The following is a 14,538-nucleotide window of genomic DNA, read 5'->3' on the forward strand; positions in this document are numbered from 1 at the left end:
ACGCGGAGTTAGGTGAGTTTCTATGGCAAATGGAGTGCTGAGTTCCCAAACCCAACATTTCAAGAATTTTTTATTTTTGCAGAGAGCCGGGGAGTTGTCAGTAATAAGCTGGTTGGTTTGGCCAGTATAGACAGATTCCTCAAGGTCAACACAACCCCATATTGCTCTATTTGTGGCTGGGTTTCTCTTCATAGTCTCAGCTGTGTGAAAGCCAAATCTCTACTTTTACGATGTCCAAATCCAGCCTCACACATCTCTGCTGTGAGAAGGAAGCCCTTTGTGCCCCTGCCCAGATGATGCCCTTATGCTGTAGGAATTGGGTCTCCTCCCCAGAGGGCGGCCAGGCCCCAGCAGGAATGCTGGGGTGCGTCCATGGCCCAGTGTCCCTCCCAGATTCTACAGGCACACCTTGTAGTATTGCACTTCGCAGATACTGCTTTCTTTAAAACAAATCAAAGGTCTTTGGCCACCCTGCACCCAGTAAGTTTATCAATGCCATTTTTCCAACAGCGTTTGCCTCACAGACTTTGTGTCTCTGTGTCTCATTTTGGTAATTCTCTCAGTCCTTCAGCCTTTTTCTTCCCTGTTATATTTGTTAGGTGATCAGTGATCTTTGATGTGACTCTTGCAAAAAGATTCCTGACTCACTGAAGGCTCACTTGATGGTTAGCATTTTTTAGCAGCAAAGTATTTTTGTTTTCTTTTTTTTTTTTATTGGAGGTTAATTACTTTACAATATTGTGGTGGTTTTTGCCATGCATTCACATGAATCAGCCACGGGTGCACATGTGTTCCCCGTCCTGACCCTCCCTCCCACCTCCGTATCCCGCTGAGTCACTTCAGCTGTGTCTGACTCATTTCGACCCCGTGGACTGTAGCCCGCCAGGCTGCTCTGTCCATGGGATTCTGCAGGCAAGAATACTGGAGTGGGTTGCCGTGCCCTCCTCCAGGGGATCGTCCCGACCCAGGGATCAAACCTGCGTCTTTTACATCTCCTGCATTGGCAGGCAGGTTCTTTACCACTAGCGCCACCTGATATACATATTGTCTTTTTGACATAATACGATTGCATACTTAACAGAGTACAACATAGTGTAAACAACTTTGATAAGCCTTGGGAAGCAAAAAAAAAATTCATGTGACTTGCTCAGTTGCTTTGTTGCGGTAGCCTGGAACGGAACCCACAACATCTCCAAAGTACGTTTGTATTCAATTGTAGTCTTGGGGTGGCAATGTTATCAGCCTGCCCCATAGATGAAGACACTGAAGTGTAAAGGCTCAAAGTCCTGCAAACAGAGACCTTAAGGTCCACAAGCTAAAAAGTCCTGCAGCCAAAGGCCCCCGCTCTTGGGCAAGGACAGTGCCTGAAGGGGCCTGCTCGCAGGCCGCCTTCTCAGCCTCCCTGTGGGGTCCCGGAGTCCCATTCTCTGACCTGGAGATGCTGCAGCTGTGTGGGGGTGGGGCTGCTGGGAATGCTAATAGACGCTTTCTCTCTCTCATTAGCGAGAAGCTTTAGAACTAACTTGTGAAAGGCAGGATCTAGCAGAGGGTGTTAATTGGTGGACCTCAAAGGTGTCTCTGTGCGGTCTGGTTCTGGGCCCGCCTCACTGTGCTGGGGCCATCCTGCGATTCTAGAGAATAAACTGTGGGTCTGGCTGCTGGTCGGGCCAAGCCTGAGGAATGCAATCTGAGACCTGGATTTTGAGATGGTGGCCTTTCCTCGGAGGAACCTCTAGCATTTTGCCAATAGGGGCTTAAAATAACCCCCCCCCTTTTTTTGAGGGGAGAGGCGTTAATGATAATTAGACAGAGCCTGTTGGACTGAGACCTAAATTTCTGAGAGAAGTATGGTGGCACTCCAGATTGTCAAGGCCAGCAGTGGCCATCATGGCATTTTTCCCTGAGGAGACAACGGCTCGCTTTTGCCCGGTGGCCTGGCTGCTTGAGGTGTTAGTCGTCTTTCCTACCTGTTTTGTGGAAGCCAGGTTCAGCAGTTTGACTACTTCTGGCAGGAAGGGTCCTCTTCCCAGAGCCCAGAGCTTTCTCCGCCCCAGCTCCACTCCCTGGGAGGCCTCAGCGACCCGAAGGCAGACCCAGCCCTGCGGCCTCCGCGGCCCACAGCGAGTGACCGACTGCCGCAGAGCTTAAGGGAAACATCGGAGTGGGATAAAAACGCAGAAGTCTTTTCCAAAGAACCAGATGAGTAGGCTTGCAAGTGAGGTGAGGAGGGTCCCCGAAAGAGGGAGGGGTCTGACTAAAACCACTTGCTCCGGCCTATTTGTGTTCCATCCAAAAGGCCTTTCTCAAGGGACCTTGCCAGTCTCTCTTAAATAGCCCAACAGCCGCAAGACAGCTGCGAGGCCTCGGCAATCTTGAGGAGGAGACATTTTACTCCTGGAAAAATAAGTGACCGAGTTAAAGGAAGTCACCACCCTGATGCCCTCCCAGGAGCCGCCTTGGTGGCCTTGCCCTGGAGTCCGGGCCGTGCGCACGGGGGACCGCAGCATCCGCGCCTCGGGGTGGGGGGACGGGTGGGAGGCGGGGGTCGCCACCCGCCGCCTCCCTTGGGCTCGGGGGCCCCCAGCCCGGGGACCACGGGGTCGGGGGTGGGAGATCCGGAGGGCCACCCCGCCCCACCTCGGATGCGTCCTGCATCCGGATCTTTCAGCCTCCTGCACCCGGGACAGATCGGAGCGAGAGAAGAGCCCGGGTGTCAGTGGCGACTTCGGGACTGCGGTCTGGTTGTAAAGGGGTCCTGGTGGTTTTTGTTTTTTTTTTGAAGCTCAGTTTCTACTTAGCTTGGCCACTTGTAGGGAAGATGGGGGGGCGGGGGCGCCGCGTGGCCGTCCTTGCACCCTGCGGGCCTCGGCCGTCTCGGGGGATTGGGGCCTTTCCCGGTTGTACATCCGCGGGGTTCGGGGCGCCGCGGCGCGCCCACAGTCCCCGGCTTCCCCGGGTCCCCGAGGCCAGCGCCGCGGCGCGGTCCCCGCCCAGCTCCTCTCCGCCCGCCCCCCGCCGGCCGCGCTGAAACCCGAGCTCGAGGGGGCGGGCCGCGCGGCGGCGGGGGCCGCGGGGCCGCGCCGACATTGGCGGGGAGCCGGGCGATGGCCGGCGAGGGAGGGGCGCGCGGGGCGGGGGGGCGCGCCGGGCGCCCGCGGCCGAGGTGGACCGAGCCTCCCGGCTCGCAGCTCCCGCCGGCGGAGCGAGGCCGCCCTTTCTCGGCAGCGTGATTTATCTGCTTCTTCTTTTTCTCCTGAACTCTTCTTCCAGGGAGAGGCTAGTGGTAACAGGCCGAGCTGGATGGATGGGTATGGGGAGAGGGGCAGGACGTCCAGCCCTGGGATTCTGGCCGACCCTCGCCTTCCTCCTCTGCAGCTTCCCCGCAGGTAAGGCACTGCCCCAGCCCGGGGACGGCCGCTCCCCGGGTCTCCTCGCGGCGCCGGGCCACAGGTCTGCGGGCGAGTCGGAGCTCAGGCTCGCCGGGCGCCCTCGGGCCCCCGCCTCGCGTTTCCACGCGTCTTTGTTTCTCCCGCGTCCAGCCGAAGGCGCGATGGATGCGCGTGGGGATCTGGCTAAGGGGGGGGGGGGACCCTCTCGGGCTGAAATGAGAAAGAGCCAGGCGGGGAGATCGCAGGCGCCGGGGACGTCTCCCAACTTCCCAGAAAAGGGGGTACCCGGGACGCTCCACTTAGGGGCCCCGGAGAAGGGGGAGAAAGGGTGGCACGGACTCGGATCCGGGGGGCACTTTCTCTAGCTTCTCGTCCCGCAGTTTGCAGACCTGTCCGGTGCCCAGGGATGGAGCCGGGGCGCCCCTGAGGTCCCGGCCGAGCCCCGGACCGCCCCCTCCCGCGGGACCGCGTCCCGCCCCCACGGGCTTGCCCACGCGGGGAAGCCCACGGACTGGGCACCGCCGGCCCCTTGTTTCTGTGTGATAACATCCCGCGTCGCCCCCTGTTTATTTTTATTGTGTCAGAAAGGGAGAGAATTTCAGAATTAAAGCTGAAAAAGCCCATCTGTTTCCAATGAATCCCCCATAGTTTTTCACAATGTTTTTGGCAGATCGCTGCTTTCAAATTCCTCCGAGCCGGGACCTCTTGTTTTTGTTGGGGGAAGGGAGACCAACTCCACAGAGAAGCATTTGTTCCTTCCCAAACGCTCCAGTTTCTTTACTTTTTTTTTTTTTTTTTCCTTTCGGGGGGAGGGGGAAGGCACGAAACGTAAATCCCGGGTCTGTTTTCTTTATAATGTTTCATTAAAGTTTTTATTCCATTTTTGCCATATGCTACTCACAGCTTGGAAACGCCAGTTAAACCCTTTATATCCATTTTCCCCTTGCTAAAAAAATACAAATAAACCCAACGTCACGGACCAAATGGTCCCCGATGCAAGGCGGGATTTCCCGGCCCCTTCCATTGTGCTGCGGGGTTCCGAGGTGTCTTTTTGCAAAACTGAGAGCTTGCTTCGCTCCACAGCCAGAACGAATCCGCAGCCCCCGCGCTCTCCCGAGCTTTGCAAGAAAGGACTTGAGTTAGACCGGGGATTGGGTTGTTTTGTTTTGCTCCTCAGCCAACTGGGTTTCAGGAACTGGCAGAACTGGGCAGTCCGGACCCGGCCTGGCTGCAAGTTGGGGCTCCCGGTGGGAGGACCGTGCCGCAGCGGTAAGGGAGAAAGGATCCGTTTACCTTCCCGCCCCAGCCCTGCTTCGGGGCGGGGGACCCCCCTCCCCGGAACCCACCCGGCCACGCGCGCCCCAAGGGCGTCGCGGGTGAGCCGCAACCTGCTCGTAGCCCAGGATTCCATTGGGGAGGCCCCGGCCAAAGACAGGATGGAGGGTGTCAATGCCTCAAAGAGTTCGGACCCACCCGTTGCACCCTCTCCCTGGAATATTACAACCTCCACACCATGTCAAGCAGCAGGGAGTCGTCCTCCTCTTCCTTTTTTTTTTTTTTTAAAAGGCAGTTTCCACCCTTCCACCCCCCTGCCTCCCCCCATAGGAGGGTCTGGTTGATTTGGTTCCCTCCCAAGAACTAGGAAAATAAAATTTGAAGTGACCCTCTTCTTTCAAAAAGAAAAGAAATCCCTCCTTTTGGAGAAGCAGGAGTTTGCAGTGTGTGTGCATCTCGATTTGGTTCAGATAAAGATCCAGCCCATTGGAGGTTTTATCAGATAGGCTGATAAATGGCTTTTGTCCCTTGGCTGCCATGGGGGATGTGATCTCAGCTTGGAGCTGAAATTGAGAAGGGGGGCTTAGAGGCCCTTAAAACAACACCTTCCCGCTCTTAAAGCAGCAGCACTTGTTAGCTTCTTGGGCTGGAGGGAGAGGAAAGGAAAGGCTGGCAGGAGGTACTCAGAGGTAGGAGGGAGTTGCCAGGGTGGTGGGGGGATTTGCTGTTTTCATTTCTCCATCTTAGAAAACTTTAAACGTCTCCCCCATAGTCTGAGGAAAGCTGGTGGGTTATATAATTCACAGCCCGAATTCCATCACTTGTTTCCAAGAAGCCCATTTCTTTTTGGCTTCAAGGCTGGTAACTAAACCCTGGCAGATAGAGCAGATAGCTGTTGCACTGTCATGCCAACTGGCTAATGTTTCTTCTAATTTGAGGCCTTGACAGGCGCATTTAGTCAAAATTGCCCACCTTGCTGAAAACTGAGCTTCCAGGATGCCCGTACGGGATACACTGGGGGGCTCTGAGAACGTGTGGGCTCCGGAATCCTGGGTCAAGAAGAGAGGCTCTTAAGAGGTGAAATGGATCATTTCCACCACAAAGAGATGGACTATCGAATTCCTGACCTGTCGGCAGAGGGGCTGCTTGGGGATAAAGTCAGAGAACCTGCAGGTCTGGTGGGGAGTGGGGTGGGCGTTTGAGAAAAAAGAAAAGAAAGCTCTGGAGACAGTCAGGGGCCCTGTGTGCCAGCCTCTCCCTCCAAAGACAGGTGGAATCCGCTGGAACAGCCGCATGAAAGCATAGACTTGTTCCGTGCTAGTCGACTTGAATGGCGTCCAGGAGTAAACCCATAGGAGTGCAAATTAAATTGGACATAGTTATGTGGAGAAAGATGCCTTAACCTCTTGCTAGACTGAGAGGGCTTGTGTCTTTTGAGAGTGCTGACATGTTCTCAGCATGCACAGCACATCTCCTGCGGTCCTGACACAGGGACCGCATAGGGGGCCATCATCTGAGCAAGGCTGGCGTCCACCTCCGAGGCCTGGTGGAAGGACCAGGGCCCTTCCGTGTCCCTCGGGTCGTCAGTGTGTCCGTGGGCACGATGCTGCACTTTCAGCCAAGGGACAGGGTGGCCACGTCTAGTTGGGAGGGGGACGCGTGGCGGGAGGCCAAGAAAGGCTTCTTAGGAGAGTCTGCCACTAATAACATCCACTTCAAAAGACAATTAATAGATAACTTTTTAAAACTTTGAAACCACCTTGACTTAATAAAACAGATTTCCAAGAGGAACTCATCAAAGTCATATGTTGTAGACATGTTGGCACGCTTCCCTTTGGCTACATATGGATGCTGTCCTCCAGCACCGGTGGTTCTCAAAGTGTGGTCCTTGGACCAGCAGCACCAGCCACCCCGGGGACATGTTAGGAACTGACTGAAGCTGATGCTCTGGGAGTGGAACATGCAGTCTGTACTCAACTGTGAGGATCGATGTTCTAAAAATTATTGCCCTGGGCCTTTCATGTTTCCTCCTGTCTTTCCTTTTCCTTTTAAACTGCAGTTGTTTTAGAAATGAATCCTCATGGGGGAACTAAGGCTTGCAGAGACCCAGGCCCTGTGCAGTATCCAAGGACATCCATGCCATTCTAGAGTTGAGAACATTTATCTGAGAGCTGCCATTCAAAAATGTGCAAGCAAGTCAACCCGCTTATCACATCATTGTCCTCCCAGTAGGGAGACAATGTGTCCCAGAGGGAGAGACTGAAATGAGTCCCATTGCCAGAGCCAGATGGACAGTAGCGTCAGCCTGCAGGCTGGTGTGTGACATACCAGGGGATCTGCAGGGCAGAGGCCTGGCTCCCAGGGAGGGTGGGATGTAAAGTCCTGCAGATGGTTGGCCCCTTTGGCCCTGAGGATGAGCTGGGGCATAAGGAGAGGATCTCTGGTCATCAGGTTTAAGAAGGGAAACTGCTGCAAACTTGGAGGAATCGCTAGCAGTCATCCCAGTGCCAGAGGAGAACTGGGCGGAGACGATCAACAGGCTCAGATAAGGATGCTCCGTGAGATGGGGCAGTCGGGTCCAGGTCTCTGTGGAGGTGAGGGAGCCGCATGGGGACCACTTTATGTGTTGGAGGTCATACGGTTCCTGCTAAAATGTCCTTCTTGGATGCAATGTGCAAGGCCCTCAGAACTGGTTAGAGGATCCAGATTTTATGTTTGGTTGAGGGGTTGGGGTGTCATACTGTTTTAATGCCTGGCTGCATTCAACATGCCTAAAATAGAAGGCCCTGTTTCTTTAGGGTGACTAACTCATTCCAGTGGAGCCTGGACTTCCTAGTTTTAAAGTTGGGAGTCCCATGTTTTTAGAAGCCCCCTCAGTCCTGGGTACCACAGGATGGTAGGTCTCCCTGGACGCTCTCTGTCCTGGGACCAGGGCTTGGCCTGTGTCTGTTAATCCTGCCGCCGCAGACCGTTCAGTCCTGGGTGTAAAGGGGCCTCTCCCTTCTGTCCGTTTACCTGGGGCTGGCCCTCCTTCCTGCGCCCTGTCCTGCCTGTCCCCAATGTCACCTGCCAGGAGCAGCCCAGCCGCCCTAGGACCTGCCTCTGGGGCGATCCCCCCCCCACCCCACTTTCCAATTTGCTCAGGAACTCAGGGCTCTGTGTGACCCTCCTCGGAGCACCCAGAAGGGAGAGCCCACTGACACCGGGTTCCACGCTCCTCTCCAGCCTCATTCCCGTGGCCTCTGGCACGCCCCTGGGCTCCATGTTCCTGCTGGTCTCCGTACCTGCCACCACCCACCTGCCTTATGGGTGGGCGGCCCCCAGGCCTTGCCCATGCCATGCCTGGTTTGGAAAGGGAACGCCCACTGGCAAAGCCCAAGGTCAGTGCATCTGTCGGGGCCCAGCGCCATCCCTCCGAGGACCCGAGGACCGGCCACCTTGGCTGCTAACACCTGTGCTTCCTCATGTCCTCGCTGCTTCCCGAGTCTTGGGTTTTTAATCTTCTTCTAAATCACTGGATCTGTTTGTAAGGGCAGGAGCCCCACTTCCTGTTTCTCCATGCACGTTTCTTTGACACACACCCCAACACACCTGGCACAATCCTGGAAATTACAGGACCGTTGCGTTTCTTTGTATTTCTGTTTTTTTGCTCCACGGACCGAGATTGCAGGTTTGGGGAGGGGGGTTGTCCAGATATCCCAATCATGCTTCCCAAAAGATGTTTTTCTGTTTATAAAGATAGTACTCATTTTTAAACCTAAAGATCGAAAAGGATAGATAAGAAAATGAAAATAACCGAAATGCCAACCTCCCACAGGCTGCCATCACTAGTTAACATTCATGAACAGCCTTCAAGATATGATACTGTCATATTCCCCACAGTATGATCATTTGAAGGAAAACAACAATTTTTTTTTAATTTATTAATTTGGATTGGAATAGAGCCTATTAACAATGTTGTGATAGTTTCAAGTGAATGGCAAAGGGACTCAGCCATACATACACAGATATCCATTCTCCCCCAAACCCCACCTCCCATCCAGGCTACCACATAGCACTGAGCAGAGTTCCATGGGCTGTACAACAGATCCTTGCAGAAAACAACATTTAAAATATATATTTATTTATTTATTTGGCTGCATCAGCCTTAGTTGTGGCCCTTGGGCTCAGCAGTTGTGGCAAATAGGCTTAGTTGCCCCAAGACATGTGGGATCTTAGTTCCCTGACCAGGGAATGAACCTGCGTCCTCTGCATGGCAAGGCGGATTCTTAACCACTGGACCACTGGGGAAATCCCCAAACAACAATTTTTAAAGCTCTCCCATTTATTCTGTGGCCAGAGCATCCGAGATATTCTGCTAAACGTTTGAGATATGTCACTTCATGAGATGGTCACCCCGCCCCCCTGAGCATCATTACTCCCACTGTATCAATGAGGAGATGGAGGGTCAGAGAGGTTCCTAACATCACGCAGCATAGTCAGCGGCAGAGCCAAGAGGAGAACTCAGACCCCTGTCCTTTTCCACACACCAGATTTTGGATAAACACACTCATTAAACGTGCTCTGTAGCATTTCAGACTCTGAGCTGTGTAGCATACAAGGCTTTACAATGAGGGGGAAAAAATAAGAAACTTTGGAGATGTGATTGGATAGCAGAATGAAGAGTGACCACACTTTCCCACGGCACTCACGTTGTTGCCTCTTCCCAGAGGCCCTCTCTGCTCCCTGTCCATCCCCACCTTAGCGTTTCAAAGTAGATGCCACCCTGCCATAGGTCGGGAAAACAACTTTGGCAGAGCTGTCGTGGTGCAGATTTTTCCAAGTCAGATTTATGTCTTTGGGGTTTTTGCTTATTTATTCATTTCATGCACCATTTCGCCCGGGCAGTCGGAATACCGAAACGCCTATTAAAGTGATCCTCTGCGCCCAGGTCCCCGCAGAAAGAAGCCATTATTGCTCCCCGTGCTAAGGAATGTTCCAGGAACACAGGCTCACACATGTGTGTGCACCAGCCGGGCCCGTGCCCTCCCAGTACACGAGGAAGGTGGAAGAAGGGCCTGTGGAGGGAGGTGGGGGAGCAAAGCCGCTTCCAGTGGATTTTGACCTGGGACAGCTCAGCAGAGGAGCGCAGGGCTCCTGGAGGCAGGGCCAGAATGGAAAATTGTCATCTCTGAAGCCAGCCTTACTTAGACTTGCTCAAGAGACGCAGGTTCAATCCCTGGGTGGGGAAGATCCCCTGGAGGAAGGCATGGCAACCCACTCCAGTATTCTTGCCTGGAGAATCCCATGGACAGGGGAGCCTGGGGAGCTACAGTCCGTGGGGTCACAAAGAGTCGGACACGACTGGGCGCAGCAGCAGCTACCTAGACTCAGGTAAGGGGAGTGTGCCTCAAAGCAGGAAGCCCAAACTGCCCACCTGCAAGCTTCGTTTATGCCTGAAAAGTGACGCTTTTGCCCCCAAACCGTCCTCCCTGTGGAACCCAGGCTTGCTCAGCTCTCTGCCCTCCTGGCAGGGTGGTCTTGGCATGGGATCCCGTGCCCGGCTCCTGCCTGCTGTGGGCCCTTCTGACCCAGAGGAGCCCTGCTGACAGGCCCGCCGTGGCCTTGGGCCTGACGGTGAGCGCATGTGCTTTTTAACGCCCTCTTGGCTGCAGATCCGGCTGCGTGTGGCTCCAAGGGGAGCCAGCGGGGAGGGTGTCCAGTTGGGAAAGCTGAGGTGTGCCCTTTTCCTTGGCACTCGGCGTGGTTTCCTGCAGCGACTTGGCGTGTGTGGAAGCTGGGACAGAGAAGCCTGGCTGGGTGTGACGAGGGGGCAGTGCCGCCTGCTCTGCTCGGCGAGTGGCATTCAGCCACCTCTGCCCACACTTAGCAGTGAGTTAACCCCCAGCTCCCCTAGGGCTCAGCCAGTAAAGAATTCACCTGCAGTGCAGCAGACACAGGAGCCGGGAAGACCCCCCCACCCCCCGGAGGAGGAAATGGCAACCCGCTCCAGTATTCTTGCCTGAAAAATCCCAGAGACAGGAGCCTGGCAGGCTGCAGTCCCTGGGGTCGCAGGGTCGGACACGACTGAAGCAATTTAGCACAAGAACACACGTCCCCCTCCCGCCTTCCCTCAGCCGGTACCGATTCTCTGAGAGGCTTCCCCCCGCCTTCATCTTTCTCAGGTCAGCCGATCCCCAGAGGAAGCCCCTGAGACATCTCCCGGTGCTCTCAGGGGGGCAAGAGACCGCTGGAGTCACGGGCGAGGGCGGTTCCTTGGACCGTTCTCTGGCTGAGCTGGGAGGAGTGCCTTTGAGGGAAGGGGATCATTCCGGCTGCTTGCGGGTTAAGTAAGGCAGGGTCCTCTGCACCTTGTGAAAAGCCCAGTCCCTTACCTGGGTGTGTGCCTCTTCGGTATCTGACGCCAGACACCTGCGTGTTTACGCCAGGGCGATGGAGCAACAAACCTGGAGGCCCCAGGCATCTCTCAAGCTAGGAGACTCCGGAACACTGCCCAGCCAGAGCCTGCCAAATTCTGGCGCTACATCCGTCCCCTGTCCCCTCCCAGCTGCGGGGCCAGAGGACGGGAGAGGCTGGGGAGTGGCCCGCTATGCCTGCCTGGTGCCACGGTGTGGTACTCCCTGCATGCCCAGAGAATGGGAGCAGGTTTCCCACCTCCTCTGGGATCCGCATCCCAACTTGTTGCTAAGAGACAAGCCTCAGCATCAGTGCTGCCCCAGGGTAGGGGGGCGTGGGGGTTGGGGGGCTGTCAACCCCTTCCACTGAGTTCTCCTTGAAGCTGTTCTCCCTCTGCTCTGCCTGCTTCTATGCTAATTAAAGCCATTCTCTCTTATGTTATGCCACTTCCGAAAATAGCCTTCTCATCATGCCAAGTGCATACTGAAACTTACTCGGTGGGCTTCCCGCTTTCAGCGGGATCTGACCTGAAATCCTTGGGCTGGCTTATCAGGGTCCAGTCAGGGAAACAGAAACCACAGAGGGTGTTGCCACAGAGGCAAGCTGTCGCAGTGGACTGTGTCTAGATGGGCAGGGGAGGGCGGGCAAGGCCACAAGGGACCACGGAGGCAGACACAGCATTGCAGGAGGGGATTTCCACTCCTGGGACTGAGGGGACGAAGTGAAGAGGACCTTGGGGGCGCAGGACTCTGAGGAGGGTGGCTGCTGCCCGGCTGATCTGGGTACTTGGAACAGCAGCAGCTGGAGGGGAAGAAGGGGCAGGACTGGGTTGTGATGGCCAGGTCAACCTGGCTGGGCCTCGTCTAGTGCTGCCTTGTGGTGGAATCGGGCAACAGGGAGCTGGGTGAATGGGGGACACAGGGTTTGCACCATCCCAGCCCCACCCGGAGCAGAGCAAAGCAGTTTGAAGCTGTATCACATTCGCTTCATCCCCAGCTTTCACTCAGGGCTTCCGTGTCTGGCTCCAAACTCCCAGCGCACTCTCACCATCCGGCATTTCGCCTTCAGGCCTGTCCCAGCTGTTTTGGAGCCCCTTGGACTTCTGTACCTCTGCCCCACATCACCTGGCAAATCCCACTGCCCTTCCAGGCCCCATGGAACAGCTGCTTCCCCGGTATTATCTGTGCCTCCATCCTTCAATCTGTGTAACGTGAACCTTCTCCCCAGCACCCCGGTGGTTTTTGTAGCCGACTTCACCTGAGCGTGTTCCAGGAATGGCAGGAAGCACCTTGCGTGCACACAGTGGACTGAGTCCAGAACCTTCAGCTAGTATACGCATCCAGGCAGTTACCCTGCAGACCACAGAGCTGGGCAGAACCAACGTGATGGGCGGCTTGCCTTCCAACAAGCCTTACTCCTTTAAGAAGAGGCAGGTTTTCTCTCTTTCCTGGCTCACCCCACCCCTCCTACACCGCCACTGAAACCTGATCTAATCCCTTTGCATGAGGGTAATTTATTGGTCTGTTGGGCTTTTCTCGGTGGCAAATTGCATTGTCTTTATTCCCGGGTTCAGGCGCAGGAGCGGCTCCGCATTCCTAAGACTCCTTTCTTGGGGCCGGGCCTTCGCACCCCTCGGCACTCGGCGAAGTGAGTTTTATTGGGCTTCTTTGTTATGCAAACAAGGCGGTAATAATCAGGCTATTATTCTGAAAGATTGGGCTTGATTAACAGTTCAAAGGAGGTCTCCGAAAGCAGCTAATGCCACGGCAGTGCAGAAATATCTCCATCCTGCCTGGGTCTGTACAGCTGCTGCTCCCAGATCCCGGCCCCCCGCCCCCGCCCCCCGCCTTTCTGTTCCAAGAGGCTCTGGGTTGCTATTTAAAGGAAAAGGATTAAGTCAGGCAAGCCGTGGGGCTGTGATTCTCTCGCTGCTGTGTCTCAGACCTCGAGGAAGGCAGACTGGAGCCCATGCGTGCACGCTCTGTTGCCTCAGTCATGTTCGACTTTGCGACCCCATGGACTGTAGCCCTCCAGGCTCCTCTGTGCATGGGATTCTCCGCGCAGGAATACTGGAGTGGGTTGCCATGCCCTCCTCCAGGGGATCTTCTCAACCCAGGGACCAAACCCACGGCTCCTGCATTGCAGGCATATATATATATATTTTTTTTTTTTACCACCAAGCCACCAGGCTGGAACCCACCTCCCCACAAAGTGAAAGGTTACAGAGGTGGGGTGCCAGGGGAGGGGATACAGGTGCTTTGAGTGACGAGTGCGGGAGTCAGAGGGTCCTCAGGGGATCCGTGGGCACGAGGTGGCACCCCGGCTCGGGCGTGGATGGTTGACACAGTTCCGTGAGGCCCAAAGAAGGTGACCCAGGAGAGCCGAAGGGCCGTCTCCGGTATCTGCAGGGTTACTGTTGAGCCTTTTCCCTGTGGCTCTAGAGAAGGACCAGAGCCCCCACCCACCTCCCGTGAGCCGGCAGACGTGGGGTCCACAGCTGGAGCTGTCAGGAGCAGGAGGGGCCGGCCCGGCCCAGCAGAGCTCCTGCGGCAGTGGAGGCCGGGCTGCCGCTGGGCAGGGGGCTTTCCTGCCCCGGGGGCTGGCTGGAGGTGCAAACTGTTGACCTGTGTCTGCTCTCAGGCCCCGGGTTTTTAAATTCCATGCTACACGTTTGCCCACTGAGCGATCCATAGTTACAGTGATCTTGATGAAGCCAGTTGCATGGACAAACAGAAGCCCTGGGCCTCACTGCACAAGTCAGGAGCGAATGGATCCCCGTGGTCCCCAAGTCCTGCTGTGGCAAGGGGGCCCTCCTCCAAGGCTGAGCGTGGGTTCTTGTCTAACTCTTACAAATGAATTGTGCAAGGAGACACACGTGCTGATAAAGCAAGAGACTTTATTGGGAAAGGTGGAGAGCAGGAGGGTGAGGGAACCCAGATTTCTGCCACATGGCTGGCAGTCCCGGGTCTCCCCAGGATGGGGTTAGTTTCCGGGTTGTCTCTGGCCCCTCATTCTGACTCAGAGTCCTTCCTGGTGGTACATGCGTCGAGAAGGATGGATTCCAACAAGGATTCTGGGAGGCTGGTAGGACATACGGACCAGTGTCTCCTGTCTCCTTTTGACCTTTCCCGAATTCTTGCGGTTGCTGGTAGCTTCTTAGTTCCTCATTCCTTACCAGGACCTCCTGTTACTAAGATAACTCATGCAGGTGGCTACTGTCTTCCCTGGCCAGGGTGGGCAGTTTTGTTCAGTCATTGGTTCCCATAACAGTCCCAGCCTGCGCCCCACCTTTTGAGCCAAGTGTCCAGCATCATGGGGCACCAGAGGAAATTCAGGGGTTTCCTAGTGGTGACCCTGGCTGGCCAGTGTCTTTGCAGCCCCTGGATTCTCATCTGTTTCCTAGTAGCTGATCCCCAAAGTCCTAAGTCCCAAGAGCCTTGAGTCAAACACAAAACAGGCGTCCTAGGCTTCCGAGAAG

General features: G+C 55.5%; 1 protein-coding gene across 1 annotated transcript in view; it reads left to right on the forward strand.

Moving 5' to 3' along the window:
- Window positions 1-14,538, forward strand: part of RGMA (repulsive guidance molecule BMP co-receptor a) — a 49,002-nt gene that overhangs the window by 17,708 nt on the left and 16,756 nt on the right. The window contains exon 2 of the mRNA XM_043922091.1: window positions 3,271-3,386. Coding sequence (XP_043778026.1) covers window positions 3,271-3,386 — 116 coding nt within the window. The remainder of the gene's footprint in view (window positions 1-3,270; window positions 3,387-14,538) is intronic.

The sequence above is a fragment of the Cervus elaphus genome, chromosome 13 (genome assembly GCF_910594005.1).
Source record: "Cervus elaphus chromosome 13, mCerEla1.1, whole genome shotgun sequence".
NCBI classification, from domain to species: domain Eukaryota; kingdom Metazoa; phylum Chordata; class Mammalia; order Artiodactyla; family Cervidae; genus Cervus; species Cervus elaphus.